Raw genomic sequence first — 16,863 nt, forward strand, 5'->3', positions numbered from 1 at the left:
TGACAAATTCAATTTCTGATTTTGAAATATCTGGTAGTATTCAAAGAATGTATTGGTTAAAGGTTGACTAAATGCAGCACACACACACTCTCTATTATAGGGCAGGGTTAACAGAGACATGCATCATCCATTGTAACCTTTTCTAAGGCAGCTAGGATGGACACAAGAACATAAGAGAGTCTGAGTTCAGAAGGAAGCTAGGCTGCCAGGATGCTGCTGCTGTTGCTGTTGCTATTTCTGATTCCGCCTGTTTCTAATAGCTCTAAATCTACCCGGTGCCCCAGGAATAATCCTTTTCCTGTTCCGCATGAGTGGTACCAGCCAGGTGACCTCATCATTGGTGGGATTGTGTCTCAGAACTGTTACGTTTTCTTTGACGTTTTCTTCAAGGAACACCCATCACAGAACCTGTTTCATGTTCCATCGTAAGAATTTTCCATTCCCCCTCTGGATTGCCTTTCCCTTTGTCTCATGTCTTTCGGGCAGAAATCTTAAAGGGAGGGCTTGTCTTATCAATGACGTTTTCAAGCTGCAGTGGGAGCCCCATTTTGACTGAATGGTGGAATAAAAAAAGTTTTATATATGTGTATACACACACACACACACACACACACACACACACACACACACACACACTAGCTGCTCAAAAAATGATCTTAATGATAGACAAGAAACCTTTATTATGTACTCTCGGCAGACTCATTCTGTCATCTCCTGAATCTTCCACAATCTACTATGTTTGCAGAAAGCAAATATGTCTTTTGTTCTCCCATAGTAAAACATGATTTCTATTTTGTAAAGGGATGGGGAAAGAGTCTTCATATTTTTTATTACATTTACTCTGAGGGTATTTGTGGGGAAGATTAGGGTGGAAATGTAAATAAATAGATAAGGTTACATTGCAGAGAAATTAAAAAAAACTAGAGCTCTACCACACACTGTCCTTCAATATCTCCAAAGCTTCCTTGTCCTTTAAAAGAGTATTAAATTTTACTACCCTCATATTCAAGATGTTTTAAAGTTTCAGTGTGTGTTGGGTATTAATTACTCTAGTGAAATTTTCTTTCCATTAAATATTTGGGAAATCGGGGGGGGGGGGGAGAATATTTCTTCTTTCCTGATCTGAAAAAGTTCCATAAGGAAACTCCCTGGGCTTTAATGCAAGTTCAGTAAGTGGGTGTATTTGGAGGGTTCTGGAGATTGGTTGAATTGCATTGAGTAAGGTTAGATGGCAGAAGCTTGTAAGGACAGGGCATTAGGCCAAGATGAGAGACAGTGGGCAAAATTGGCGGTCAGGTGTTTCTTCCAGTGAAAAGATAAATCTAATGCTGCCTGACTCCCCTTTCTGTCTGACGCCCTGCAGGATCAATTACTGTGTTTAGCTACTGTGGATTGCTCACCTCAAACCTGTGGTTCTGATGTGCAAGACTCTTTCCTCACCTTGTCCCTTGACAAGCAAGCTTCATTAAATTCAAGTATACTTTCATATAAAAGTTTATTACATTGCCGCTTTCAGGGTACAGAACCTATTTCTTCAGTTAAATGAAGTTCTAACCTACTTAAGGAGAAACAGATTAGTTTTATTATTTTTTTGATAACGGCAGGTGTGAGAAAGAGCCATACAAAGTAATAATGTCCTAATCAATCATGGATTTTCTTTGGAGAGCATAGTTTTTATACACTTAAATGTGTTAATGACAAATGCAATCTTTTCATTTCAGTTTGAAACAGAAGATGTCCAATATTGTAGTAAATGCATATTTGCAAATAATTTACTCTATTTGCAGTATGGTGCCGAAATTTTATCAGCACGTCCTTGCCTTGGCATTTGCTGTCAAAGAAGTCAATGAGAATCCCAACATCTTGCCCAATATCACACTTGGCTTCCACATCTATGACAGCTATTATGATGCAAGGATGACCTACCGTACAACTTTAGACCTCCTCTTCAAAATGAGGACATTTGTCCCCAACTACAAATGTGACACCCAGAAAACCCTCATATCCACCATTGGGGGACTTGGCCATGATACCACCTTCCATATGGCAGACACATTAGGTCTCTATAAGATTCCACAGGTAAGAGGTATGAAGGGGCACCTGGGAATTTTTTCTCTTTCCCTTTATGGTTTACCTCCATATTTGTTCTACACAGAGCAGCTCTATTTAGTAGTTTTACTCAGAGCAGATTCAACAAAATTAATGGATCTATTTTAGTCAGGATCTTTAATTTAAAATTTAGTTTTATACAAGGCTACATCTTTATCCCATATTCATTGTTCATTTCTTTTTCTGTTTTATTTTTGGGGATGTGAGACAGATCTCGTCACAGCTCAAATCAAAACGGGCAATTAGAAAAAAAGAAAACTTAGAATTTGTTGAATAAAAAGCCAAATGGTAAAGGATGAATGGTTTCCATATGATTTAAAATTATATTCAATTTTTCTTTCAGTTTGCATATGGTTCATTCCCCCCAGTGGAGAGTGATACAAACCAGGTTCCCTCTTTTTACCGCATGGTTCCCAATGAAGCCCATCAGTTTGTGGGGATTATCCGCTTGCTTAAGCATTTTGGATGGACGTGGATTGGACTCTTTGCTATGAATGATAACAGCGGAGAACATTTCTTGCAGACCCTGGAGCCATTGCTTTCTCAAAATGGAATTTGCTCAGCCTTCACACAAAGAATCCCAGAACAACTCCACATTGATAATGTGGATGAAATGCATGATATAGCTTTAAATATGTATGTAGGAATCAGAGATAATAAAGTCACTACATTTATTGTTTATGGAGAATCTCTAGCAATTACAGCACTGAGAACTATTATATTTCTATCAGATCCCACAAATAAGGAAAACACATCATTTATAAAGGTATGGATCTTTACAGCCCAGACTGATTTCATATCTATGGGTTTTCTTAAGTTTTGGGATGTTCTGCTCTTCCAAGGAGCCATTTCCTTCACTATCCACTCACAAAATCTTCCGGTCTTCCAAGAATTTCTTCAGAGCATAAAGCCGCCTTGGACCCAAAGAGATGGCTTTTTCAAGAAATTCTGGGAGCAAGCATTTGACTGTGTATTTCCAAATCTCGACGCACCAGCGGAGGCCAGTGGGATGTGCACTGGGGAGGAGAGGTTGCAGAACCTCCCAAGGACTCTATTTGAAATGAGCATGACTGGTCACAGCTACAGCATTTACAATGGTGTCTATACAGTGGCTCATGCCTTGCAGAACATTTACTCACCGAGATCCAAGCAGAGAACACTGGGTAGAAGTAAACGATTAAAATTTCAAGATCTGAAGCCTTGGCAGGTAATGTTTTCAAAATGAAGAGAAACAAAATATATTGTTTTAATGAATAAATTAGAACAGGATCCTAGTTTCAGGTAGGTAGCTGTGTTGGTCTGATGCAGTCGAAATTAAAAAATTGTTCAGTAGCACCTTTGTACCAACTAAGTTTGTTCTGGGTATAAGCTTAAGAAGTATGCATGCACATGAAAGCTTATACCCAGAACAAACTTAGTTGGTTTACAGGGTGCTACTATACATTTTTTTAAAAAAAAAAAAATTAGTACAGGATCGCTTACGTGGGGCTGTGCCAGGCAACAATGCCGCCTGACAGATTAAGGCAAGCAGACTCAAGTTTCAGGGGGAACTGGCTGGAACTCAGGTCTAGCATGTCTCAGGTGCGTTCAGGAACATCTCAGGTGAGTTTCGGCACCTCTCAGATGGGTGCCATTCCATTCTAAGAGAAATAGGGAGGCGTTCATGGTGAGTTCCAGCACTGCTTTTTCTAGAAAAATAGCACTGAAGCAGACTTAATCATAATTTTCATCCACAAGTGCTGCTAAATGGCATTGCATATCTTATTCAATGCATTTTATCTTCTGAAGAGAAAAAAGTTATCATATCTGCATTAGTACAACAGAAGATTTTTACATAGCCTTGGAACCTAAAACATTTCTGCTTCATTATCTAAAATATGTTATTCCAGAAAATGATAAAGTAATACTATACAATTTTATTACTTTTGTGGACAGTAAAATTGCTAAAAATGGGGGAAAGTAGCATTTCTCCTACTGTATCTGAATGGACTGATAAAATTTGGTCCATAGTAGCTATGATAACAGTAACTTATAAAAGAATACATATAGACCAGCCTAACACATTTACCGGAAAGTAGTATTTTTTGTATGTTTTGGAATAACAAGTTCAATAACAAGTTGGAATAACAAGTTGCTTTCAGCCTGTTGAAATGCTATTTATTTATTTATTCTCTATTTACTCCATTTTACTCTATTACATTTTGATCCAGAATGCTGTTGATATGCTATTGCAAATCTTATTCACTGAAAAAGATTAATGTGTGCATTTTAAACTGTTATTCACTGAAAAAGATTAATGTGTGCATTTTAAACTGTGTGCATCTTGATAGAAATAATATGTGTTCAGTGAATGCATTAAAAAGTCTCCATCTGTTGTGTCAGAATCACTTATTTTTCACCTGTGCTCTTTGTTAACTGAAGCTATTTTACTATACCTAAATAAGATTCATAAAGAAGGGTTTCTGTAAATCATGGCATTTTGCTCAAAATCTCCATTATATTCTTTTCAAGTCAACTCTGTTTTCTCTTTTTATTAGCTCCACCCTGTTCTTCATGACATTTCATTTAATAACTCAGCTGGAGAAATTGTGTCCTTTACTGATCAAAGAGAAATGGGAGGTGGATTTGACATCATGAATACAGTCACATTCCCAAACAGGTCCTTCCTTCGAGTGAAGGTTGGATGGGTTGATTCTGATGCAGTTGATGGAAAAGAATTCATCATTCATGAGGACAAGATCAGGTGGCACAATGGTTTTAATCAGGTCTGGAGACTAGGGTTTTCATGTGGGCCCCACATTTTCCAAATGAGTCATTCGGATTATCCAAAACAACCATTACTATTTTCAATGAAATATTTTGGATAGCGGTAGATGAAACTATGAACATACCAAACAAATCTATGTTCCCAGTTGAAATGAATTTTAAAACAATATTTATTATGTACATATTATGTATGTATGTATGTATGTATGTATGTATGTATGTATGTATGTATAAAATAAAAAAAATCCTTCAGTAGCACCTTAAAGACCAACTAAGTTTTTATTTTGGTATGAGCTTTTGTGTGCATGCACACAAAAGCTCATACCAAAATGAAAACTTAGTTGGTCTTTAAGGTGCTACTGAAGGAATATTTTTATTTTGTTTTGACTCAGACCAACACGGCTACCTACCTGTAACTAGATGTATGTATGTATATAGTATGTATGTATGTATGTATGTATGTGCTCAGGATTATCCAGATAAAATTGATTAGGAGTGAAGAAGGGTTGGTCTCTGTTTCAATAGAAAAGGGGCCAGGGGTAGGGTTGGCACACTTCCCCATGTTACTAGTGGGAGCCACATACAGTAATGATGGAAATTGGCTTTCTCATCACTTGGCAGGTGTGTACATTAAATGAATGAGGATGTCAGAATTGATGATACACCCCTCCACTGAATTCTGATTTAAGAGACTTCTACAATGGTCTCTTAAGCCTGTGGGGCAGAGAAGGATGTATTTTCAGGTTGACCTGTTTCACTTTCATGGAGTTTTATGCCTCAAAGGCAGTGTGACTCAAAAGGGGCTTACCAAATCCTGACAGGTTTAGGAGAGTGATAGAGGCCCTAGTTTAATCCATGCCAGGGGTATTGCCTCTCTTTTTCTGGTTTCCCAGCAAAAATAAGCCAATACCTGTTCTTGGTAGAAAGCAGCTGTCCTATGCAGATATTTATGTGAAGAGAGGACCCCTTTCTTATCTGAAGTTCAGAGGCTGAACATTACTTTCAGATGTTTCTCCCTTCTGAAATTATTTCCTGCTTATTGACAGGTGATACCTATTTCTGTTTGCAATGACTACTGCCGCCCTGGTAATCAGAAGAAAAGGAAAGAAGGGCAGAAATTTTGCTGCTATGATTGTGTTCCATGTCCAGAAGGGAAGATTTCAGACCAAAACGGTACTTGACACTTGTCATTTTTCAATATTTGTAAAGATTATTGTGTTGGATCTATTTAAAATAATTTAATTACTACATTTTGCATAGATCCACACTATTTCAAACCAGAATGGTGGACAGGTTTCATTGTACAAGATCAGCAAATATCTGTTGAAAAGATAATATGTTGTGCATGTAACCACACTATCCTGCACAGAGTAGTGTTAATATTTCGTTGCTACTTTCCAGTAACTTCACATGAAAAACTTCAAAAATTTAGAAGGCTGGGGAAATCCCATGCATGTGGATCTGAAATTAAACTCTCCCCCCCCCCCCAAAAAATGATTTCATTCTAGACGTAATTTAAGAGAAACTGGCAAGTAGTACAATTGTACAAAAAGTTGCATGTTTGAGAATTTTGTGGTGGCTGGGACAACCCAGACATCCATCCTGGGTGAAATTAGGCCATAAATTTAGTTATTATGTTTCAGGTAAGAGAAAGCATGCTGAAAAAGTGCAAGTAGATAAATAGGTAGCACTCCAGCGGGGAGGTAAACAGCATTTCCGTGCGCTGCTCTGGTCAAATGGCTTAGTCATGCTGTCCACATGACCCCAAAATATTGTATGCAGATGAACGTAGGCTCCCTCGGCCAGTAAAGCAAGATGAGAACCGCAACCCCAGAGTCGTTCATGACTGGACTTAACTGTCAGGGGTCCTTTACCTTTACCTTTTTAATAGGGGATGGCATGGTACTATGGTGAATATAGGGTCCTTATTGCAACCAGCACTTGCTGTTTGAGTGCCATTCTACTTGATGTTGTGGATGCGCTCTGCAGCCTACAGAGTTGAACAAGGTTAGACCTTTGAGTTTGGTAAGATAAGCTTCCAGATTCCCAATAGGTAACCACATGCATGTGGGTGGGTGTCAAAGAGAGAGAGATAGGCAAGATTGGACATGCCTTGCTCCTGTCATTTTATAAACCCTTTATGGTCCACCCCTATTGATGTGGTTCTTCCCAATGACTTTTCTGCCCATCATTTTGACAAAGTCTTTAAAGGAAAAGGTAAAGGGACCCCTGACCATTAGGTCCAGTTGTGACCCACTCTGGGGTTGCGGTGCTCATCTTGCGTTATTGTCCGAGGGAGCCGGTGTACAGCTTCCAGGACTCATGTGGTCAACATGACAAAGCCGCTTCTGGCAAACCAGAGCAGCACACGGAAACGCCGTTTACCTTCGTGCTGTAGTGGTACCTATTTATCTACTTGCACATAGACGTGCTTTCAAACTGCTAGGTTGGCAGGAGCTGGGACAGAACAACGGGAGCTCACCCCATAGTGGGGATTCGAACCCCTGAACTTCTGATCGGCAAGCCCTAGGCTCTGTGGTTTAACCCACAGCTCCACCCGCGTCCCGACAAAGGTTTTAGAATAATAATAATAATAATAATAATTTATTATTTATACCCCGCCCATCTGGCCGGGTTCCCCCAGCCACTCTGGGCGGCTTCCAAAAAAAACAGAAATTCTAAAATACAGAAATCCATCAAACATTAAAAGCTTCCCTAAACAGGGCTGCCTTGAGATGCCTTCTAAAGGTCTGGTAATTGTTCTCTTTGACCTCTAGTGGGAGGGCATTCCACAGGGTGGGTGCCACTACCGAGAAGGCCCTCTGCCTGGTTCCCTGTAACTTGGCTTCTCGTAATGAGGGAACCGCCAGAAGGCCCTCGGAGCTGGACCTCAGTGTCCGGGCAGAACGATGGGGGTGGAGACGCTCCTTCAGGTATACCGGACCGAGGCCGTTTAGGGCTTTAAAGGTCAACACCAACACTTTGAATTGTGCTCGGAAACGTACTGGGAGCCAATGTAGGTCTTTTAGGACCGGTGTTATGTGATCTCGGCGGCCGCTCCCAGTCACCAGTCTAGCTGCCGCATTCTGGATTAGTTGTAGTTTCCGGGTCACCTTCAAAGGTAGCCCCACGTAGAGCGCATTGCAGTAGTCCAAGCGAGAGATAACTAGAGCATGCACCACTCTGGAGAGACAGTCAGTGGGCAGGTAGGGACTCAGCCTGCGTACCAGATGGAGCTGATAAACAGCTGCCCTGGACACGGAGTTGACCTGTGCCTCCATGGACAGCTGTGAGTCTAAAATGACTCCCAGGCTGCGCACCTGGTCTTTCAGGGGCACAGTTACCCCATTCAGGACCAGGGAGTCCTCCACACCCGCCCGCCTCCTGTCCCCCACAAACAGTACTTCTGTCTTGTCAGGATTCAATCTCAATCTGTTAGCCGCCATCCATCCTCCAACCGCCTCCAAGCACTCACACAGGACCTTCACCGCCTTCACTGGTTCTGATTTAAAAGAGAGGTAGAGCTGGGTATCATCAGCATACTGATGGACACCCAGCCCAAACCCCCTGATGATCTCTCCCAGTGGCTGCATATAGATGTTAAAAAGCATGGGGGAGAGGACAGAACCCTGAGGCACCCCACAAGTGAGCGCCCAGGGGTCTGAACACTCATCCCCCACCACCACTTTCTGAACACGGCCCAGGAGGAAGGAGCGGAACCACTGCATGACAGTGCCCCCAGCTCCCAAGCCCTCTAGACGGTCCAGAAGGATGTTATGGTCGATGGTGTCAAAAGCCGCTGAGAGATCCAGCAGAACAAGGAAACAGCTCTTACCTTTGTCCCTAGCCCGCCGGAGATCATCGACCAGTGCGACCAAGGCAGTTTCCTAAAAATACCTAAAAATGGCTACTGATACCAAACGAAAGACAAATTGTATCCTAACCTGCAGACAATTAAATATGGGAGTAGAATACATTTTTGTCTCAGTTAACTGTCAACCCAAAAAAACAAGGTTCTACTCGCTCTGCCATCCGAGTGACATTGGACAAAGGCCCCCACCCTGCTGGGTATACAGCATGGCTCCTTAAAATACTTTTTAAACATCTATGTCAGATTCAGCAGAAACATCAAACACTAGACAAAAGACACACATGAATTGCTCCTTGAGTTTGACTTTATTCTATTTTTCAGATATGGATGACTGTTTCAGATGCCCAGAAAATCAGTATCCAAATAAGAAGAAAAATGGATGCATCCCCAAAACTCTAAGCTTTCTTTCTTATGAGGAACCTTTAGGTGTCAGCTTAGCCTTCATTGCTGTTTCTTTTTCCCTGGTCACAACTTTGGTGCTAGGAACTTTTATTCAACACAAAGACACACCCATTGTCAAAGCCAACAACAGGGATCTCACCTACATTCTCCTCATCACCCTCCTGCTCTGCTTCCTCTCATCACTTCTCTTCATTGGACACCCTGGCAAAGTGACCTGCCTTCTTCGCCAACCAACTTTTGGCATCGTCTTCTCTGTGGCAGTTTGCTGTGTGTTGGCCAAAACCATCACAGTAGTTGTAGCTTTCATGGCCACGAAGCCAGGCTCCAGTATGAGGAAATGGGTAGGGAAAAGACTGACCAACTCCATTGTCCTTTTCTGTTCCCTCATACAAGTGATTATTTGTACTGGGTGGCTGATGACCTCTCCCCCATTCCCTGCTCTAGACATGCACTCGCTAACAGAAGAAACCATTGTGCAATGTAATGAAGGCTCGGTGACCCTGTTTTACTGTGTTTTGGGCTACATGGGCCTCCTGGCCATTGCCAGCTTCATTGTGGCATTTGCAGCTCGTAAATTGCCAGACAGTTTCAATGAAGCCAAGTTCATTACCTTCAGCATGTTGCTGTTTTGCAGTGTGTGGCTGTCTTTTGTTCCAACATACCTGAGCACCAAAGGGAAATCCATGGTGGTGGTGGAGATCTTCTCCATCTTATCCTCCAGTGCTGGATTGTTGGGCTGCATCTTTGCCCCTAAATGCTACATCATTGTGCTCAGGCCTGAGCTGAACAACAGGGAGCAACTGATAAGGAAAAAGATGTAAACTGTATCTTTCCCCCTTAATACATTGTATTGCTGTACAGTGGTGCCTCGACTTACGAATTTAATCCATCCCGAAGGCACCTTCGTAGGTCGAAAAATTCGTAAGTCAAAAAACGCCATTGGAAATGCAATTTCCCATAGGAATGCATTGGAAACAGAAAAATTCGTAAGTCGAAGCAACCCCATCTAAAAATTCGTAAGTAAAAAAATCCCTATCTAAAACCTCTGCGGTTTCCTTTCGGAGGTCGAGACATTTACCCCCATCCGTAAGTCGAAAAATTTGGTTGTCGAGTTGTTCGTAAGTCGAGGTACCACTGTTTATTACATGTTTTAGTATAAAAGTGTTTATTTTGGGTTCCTCCACCCAGGTGATACACTTTTGCGGGAGGGATTTTGGAAGTTTTAGGTTTCTGAAATTAAAGATAAAAATGCTCTGTCACCTTAGATGAGGGATCAAGAACATCTGGCCAGTGGGCCCAATTTTGTGCAGCCAAGGCCCCAATAGTTAGGCCATTCCTGAGCGACCACGCTTACCTTGATTTGTTATATATTAAGGGTTTTAGTATAAAGGTGATTACTAAGAATGTCTCCAGAGTGTCTCTTTTTTGCATGAGGGATTCAAACAGTAGTGGAGCACATGCTGGGGCATAACTGGGCAGGGGTGTGGCGAGCATCAAGCATCCTGGGAGTGTGCAGTGAGCGGTGCGCGTCCCGGGGGTGCGCTGCGAGAGGCATACGCCCTGGGGTGTGGTGCATGGTGACACCCCCCAGATTGCACCCGGGGCGGACCGCTCCCCTTGCACCCACCTTCCTCCAACAGTGGATTCAAACTCTATTTTAAAAGCATCTTTTCCTTATACAAGGTTTGGTTGTCTCAGCCACCACTAGCCCTGTTCCAGAATGGTGTTTCAAACTGGTGTACTTCTCCTCGGATTAACTTAACTTTATACCTTCATGTGTATAGGATTGGCCAGTAACTGTCATTTTATAGACTACACTTAAAAACAAAAATGTGTAGAGAAATATTCACTGCGTAGATGAAACTGGAGTTGGGCTATGATCATACTTTGGGATTTTCTGCTTTGCAACCCCAAAGAAAATGGCTTCACTCTCATTGGCATTGACTCACAAGGGAAAACAGAAAGGCAATTGCCATCTATTTGTGTGCCCCAAAGGAGCAGAGGCAACTTACGATGAGACATTCAGGGAGCACCCGAATACCAGCCTCTTGTTGCCAAAAGTGCCACTCTATGGGTGGTGGGGACCCTGAGCAACATATTATCTCTACCAGCAACAATCCAAATGTCCTTTTCTAGACTACACTTTTTGAAAAAAAAACAGAATTGTGTAGAGAAATATTCAATGAGTGGATGGAACTTCAGTTAGGGCAGGGTGGCCAACTCCCAAGAGACTGTGATCTACTCATAGAGTTAAAAACTGGCTGCGATCTACCCCCTTTTTGGAGGTTCAGGTCAAAGTTGTTGAGCTTTTTTGTTGAGTTTTTTCAGTGAGAGGTAAAATGTTGAGTTTTTTTGGGGGGAGCCACAGTTGTTCAGCTTCTTTGGGGGGAGCCAATGATCTACCAGTGATCTACCGCAGACGTCCAGTGATCTACCAGTAGATCACGATCTACCTGTTGGACATGCCTGAATTAGGGTATGACCATAGTTTGGGGTTTTTCTGCTTTGCAACCATGGAAAAAATGGCTTCAATCTGATTGGCATTGACTCACAAAGGAAAATGGAAAGGCAATTGCCTTTTTGTGTGTGTGCCACAAAGGAGCAGAGGTAACTTGTGATGAGACTTGGGGAAACACACAAGCACCAGTCTCTTGTTGCCAAAAGCGCCACACCGGGGGGGGGGGGTTAACAACTTATTATCTCTACCTGCAATCATCCAAATCACTATAATTTCCTCACATAAACACAGCCATAGAGGTTTTTTAAAGAAAGCACTAGAAAAGTCCAAAAGCAAGTCTGAAAATTATTACCATGTGCCATGGGCAAGAGATGGGCAATACTTCATCAGTTTCCTTTCTGACTCCCCTGCCCAATATTATTTGCCAGACTTGAAATCAGAGTGTCAACAATCTATTAAAGGCACGTGTTTCCAAGAAATTGATTTTCAGAAACAGTTCACAGATCTCTCATGTAGAACTACATTGGCAAAACCAGGCATCATTCACACTAGCCAGTTCAAGACATGAACCTTGTACTAATGGGCACAGGAAGCTCTGCGTTTTTAGAGAGGCAGGATGTTGTGGCTCTTGGTATTTCTGTTTCTGCAATCACCTGTTGCACGTAAAGAAGATACTTTGCCATGTCCTGTGAATGATCCACTTCCTGTTCCACATGAATGGTACCAGCCAGGTGGCCTCATCATCGGCGGGATAGCTTCTCAGCTCTATTATGTATTTTATGAGGTTTTCTTCAAAGAGCACCCTTCACAGAATCTGTTTGAGTTTCCACAGTAAGACTGTTTGCATCTCTACGTCACTCTGAATTTCCTTTCCTTTTGTGTAATGCCTTTTATACTGCAAGTCTCAGACAAGGTAGCATCACATTGTTAACATTTATCCACTGGTGTGCCAGATTTGTTTAGGTGAAGAGAGGGGCAAAGAAATGCTTGAATCAATAAATCTATAGGTCCTCAAATAACCAACCTGGGCACTCTTCTTTCTCAGTCACATTATTATTATTGTGCATTCTTCAAAGCAGCAAACAACAACAGCAGTCACATATTCCCTGGAACATACATCCCTCCAAATCCCCTTTCTCATTTTATTTATGTACCTTAGATTGCGGACCCTAGGTTACTTATTTTGCAAACTAAGCTTTAAGAGAGTTTGCATTGAAACATTTGGGGCATCTGTCTCCGCTCCTCCACATGCAGCTGCTGGATGACCTTGGGCTAGTCACACTTCTTTGAAGTCTCTCAGCCCCACCCACCTCATAGGGTGTCTGTTGTGGGGGAGGAGGGGAAAGGAGATTGTTAGCCGCTTTGAGACTCCTTCGGGTAGTGATAAAGCGGGATATCAAATCCAAACTACTCTTCTTCTTCTTCTTCTTCTTCTTCTTCTTCTTCTTCTTCTTCTTCTTCTCCTCCTCCTCCTCCTCCTCCTCCTCCTCCTCATTCCTTTCTACTCTGCACAAGATCTGGGATTCAACTTGCAACAACTCTGCTGCCATTAGCCTTCTACTAGGAGCACAAGGTGTCAATCTAATAAAATCTGTTCCTATGCTCCCACTTCAACTGACCTCCATGTCTTCCTTTTGGGTGTGTTGGTGAACTGTTACTTTAGATGTGACCATGCTTTGCTTATAGGTTTTGATTGATAGATTGTGTCACGTTTGTTCTTAGGAGAGGGCAGATATCTCTGGGGTGGGGGGGATGGAGTCGTATCTCTGCTGGGGGACACATCATTCTCCTTCTTTGGTTGTTTGTTAACCTTTGGTCTCCCCCCTGCACTCATCGCTCACCTGTGGCTCTTGTAAGCTGTCACCATGTGACAACGAGCATACCCTGGGAACGACTTCAACTGGCTGGCTTAACCAGGTGAGTGTAGCCGATGGGTCTCAAACCCTCTGTGAGTTAGGGACTTCAACTGCTTGTGAAGACAGGGCCCAGCAGATTGAGTGGAAAAGACAAATGTTGGGTCCAATGACAAGAAGGCAGTTTATACACATGCTGTAAAGGAAAGTGAGGGGCAGATAGGGCTTGTCAACCGGGGAAGTACCCCATCTAGGAGAAGAAAAATGCAGGTCCTTAACCTCTGCTTCCTTGTGAGAAGAAAAGGCTAAGGAGTAAAGCTTTTACGAAACTGGAGTGGAGCCCCTAAGATTGTTACACCTTTTACACCTCCTTTCTGCAACTTCCACAACCAAACCAATGTTAAATGTATTGCTGTGCATTCCTTTGTTGTTGTTGTTTGTTAATTTTTTATTATTATTAATTTTCAATTACTAAAGTCCAATAACAGCTCTGCTTTCCTTTGGAACACATCAGTTTGGCTTCACCCCAGAGGTGCACTCCAGTCTCTTGAGACGGACAAAAAATATATGTAGGAGACGTTGGGTCTGACATTTGAGTTTCACCTTAGTTTCACCTCCTAGCACTGTGATGCAGGTCTCAGGTTAGTAAGTTAATTTTGTTACAAATGTTGATTGATTGAGTGTGAGCAATTGGGAAACCACAGTTGTTCTATCAATTAGCCAAATACGACTTCCTTCACCCACACTGCAAAGTTTTTTTGTGAAGGCATTTTCAGCATGATTTTAAAAAAAGAAAACACACACAAAGTGTGATTTGAAGCGCTTTAGGAAAGTCAGAAGAAATGCTTCAACCCAGAGGATATGCAGAGCACACAGGGATAAGAAATAGTCTCTCTGCAGTGGTAGCAGCAAAATCAATCTATTTAAGAGTTTCAAATGCACAGACTGTTGACCAACCGCTGGACTTTGTGGACTGCTGATCCACAAAGCAAAATCTGTGACATACAGAAGCTTGATGTGAAGAAAAGAGTAAACTTCTCAGGAAAGTTGAAATGTGGATTGACTGTGCTCATGTTATGAAATTCAGTAGTAGCATAGATGTTCCCTAAAGGTTTTGGAGGAACTTCTGTTGTTAAAAAAATCCAGTTGGAAGTGGAAGCAATAGCAATGAAGAACAATTGTTTGTTTGGTTAAATGACTGTTTGCGATGAAGATTTTCCACCTATGTTGTGTTTTTCCTCTAATAATGTTTATACTTGGTCACTAAGAGTCAAGCAGTGATACTGATGTAGAATAGAATGTCCCTATTTTCATCTGAGGAGTATTGGAGAGTGTGCAAGTGTCTGAACCAGCTAACTACAACCAGACTTGCATCCCACGATGGTTTCTGGAATTTAAATGAGCAAATCAGGAAACTCGGTGTGGGGTTCTCTTTTATTGGATTGAGGTTCATTACAAGTTAATATAGTACAGGCTGACAAAGGATTTGTAAAAAGCAATATTTAGGTGGGGAGAGAACAGAACAAACTGGCATACTGAACTGAGGAAATCAGTACTGTGGGTTGGTTTATGATAAGCAGTTTCAATTCAGTGGGGGAGAGGAAACCTCTGGCCAACTGGCTGCATGTGGCCCTCAAAATGTCTTTTTCTGAACCTCAGAGCTCTCCCTGGCTCATATCCTGAGTTGTTGCCTCCCTGGAATATGTCCTTGAACTCTGACAATGCCTCCTGGTGACCTGAATGGGAATAGAGAGGAGTGTATGTGTGTGAGTAGAAACTAAACACTATGCATTAGTAAAATTTGCACTAGGTGCTCAGTACATTTTCACATCTTGTCCCACCCACCACGGTCATATGACTTTTGGAAGATTACTCAGAAGGGAATTCAATCCTCAGGCTGAAAAAAAATTCCCCACTCCTCCAAACACCTTCTCTTCATTCATGCAAGACAGTCAAGCGTGTGTGTGTGTGTGTGTGTGTGTGGAGAGAGGGGGGGTCTTTATTCCCATTCCCTTGAAGCATACCTGCCAAGTCCTGGACTGCAGAATCCGAGACCGGCAGCCGTGTGACACCAGAAGTTGTGTAGGCGCAATTTCCGGTGTCGCTTTGCGCATGTATGGGCACCGAAAATGGCTGGCGCCGGCAACGGAAGTCACGTCTACGCATGTCCGGAAGTGCGTAGACGCAACTTCCAGTGGCACTTTGGCCATCTACGGGCACCGAAAATGGCTGCTGCCGACACCGGAAGTTGCGTCTACGCACTTCCGGACATGCGTAGACACGACTTCCGGCGCTGGCCATTTTCGGTGCCCATAGATGGGCAAAGCAGGAAAAAAAAGGCTGCCGGCAGGAGCAGAATAAGGGCGAAAAGCGGGAAATGAACTGATATTGGGGACTGCCGGGAAACGGTACGTAAAAAACACGGGTTTCCTGGGGAAAACAGGGTACTTGGCAGCTATGCCTTGAAGGGAAATGGCATTTGGAAGTGGCTGTTATCTCGAAATTTAGCCCTGTTATTTACCCAATGACTTCACTCTGAATTTCTTCGTATCATCATGGCTATGTCATTCAATCACTTTTTATGCCTGTAAGGAGCAGAACTATGAGTAAAAAAGAAGCAAAAGAGCCACTCAGAATGATAACCCTGAAGAAGTAATTCATAATCCTACCCTGCAATTACCCAAATCATGGCAATTTCTTCACAAGGACAAACCTCTAGGTGGTTCCCAGAAGCAGCTAGAAAACAACAAGCAAGCCTGAAAGTGGTTATAACTAACCCCATTTACAGTATTGAGAACTGGGGTAGGGGGCAGAAGCAGGCAGGGCTCTAGCAAATTCAATTTCTGATGCTGTAATCTCTGAAGGCAGCTCATACTTTTTATTATATGTGTGGGTAAAAGGAGTCATGCATCATCCAACGTAGCCTTTTCTTAGGAAGCTAGTAGGAACAAGTACAATAGAGTCTGTGTTCAGAAGGAAGCTTGACTAGCAGGATGTCGATGCTATTGATGTTGCTTTTTCTAACGCCTCCAGTTTCTAATACTGATAACACTATCAGGTGCACTGTGAATGTTCCTATTCCTGTTCCACGTGAGTGGTACCAGCCAGGTGATCTCATCATTGGTGGAATAGCTTCACATATCCATTATGTTTTCTATGAAGTTTTCTTCAAGGAAAACCCAACACAGAACCTGTTCGATATTTCAACGTAAGAATCTCCCATGCCTCTAACATTCCTCCAAATCACATTTCCTCTTGCCTCATGTCTTTTGCAAAAGCATGCTAAGGAGAGGGACTGTTGCCTGTAAGCTATAATGTGAAACATTTTTTTGGCTGAATGGTATAATAGCAAAAGTCGTTTCATTTTAAACAATAACATACTAGCTCATGTGGAATGATTTAAA

The 16,863-nt window shown here is 42.3% G+C and overlaps 1 protein-coding gene across 1 annotated transcript; it reads left to right on the top strand.

Moving 5' to 3' along the window:
* Positions 1–2,515: 2,515 nt before the first annotated feature.
* On the top strand, positions 2,516–9,969 carry LOC118078086 (vomeronasal type-2 receptor 26-like). The gene is made up of 4 exons (XM_060281367.1): positions 2,516–3,316; positions 4,647–4,874; positions 5,922–6,048; positions 9,068–9,969. Exons 1-4 carry the CDS (start codon positions 2,516–2,518, stop codon positions 9,967–9,969), a joined length of 2,058 nt encoding a protein of 685 aa, XP_060137350.1.
* Positions 9,970–16,863: the final 6,894 nt, after the last annotated feature.

This window comes from Zootoca vivipara, chromosome 13 (assembly GCF_963506605.1).
Source record: "Zootoca vivipara chromosome 13, rZooViv1.1, whole genome shotgun sequence".
Taxonomy (NCBI): Eukaryota; Metazoa; Chordata; class Lepidosauria; order Squamata; family Lacertidae; genus Zootoca; species Zootoca vivipara.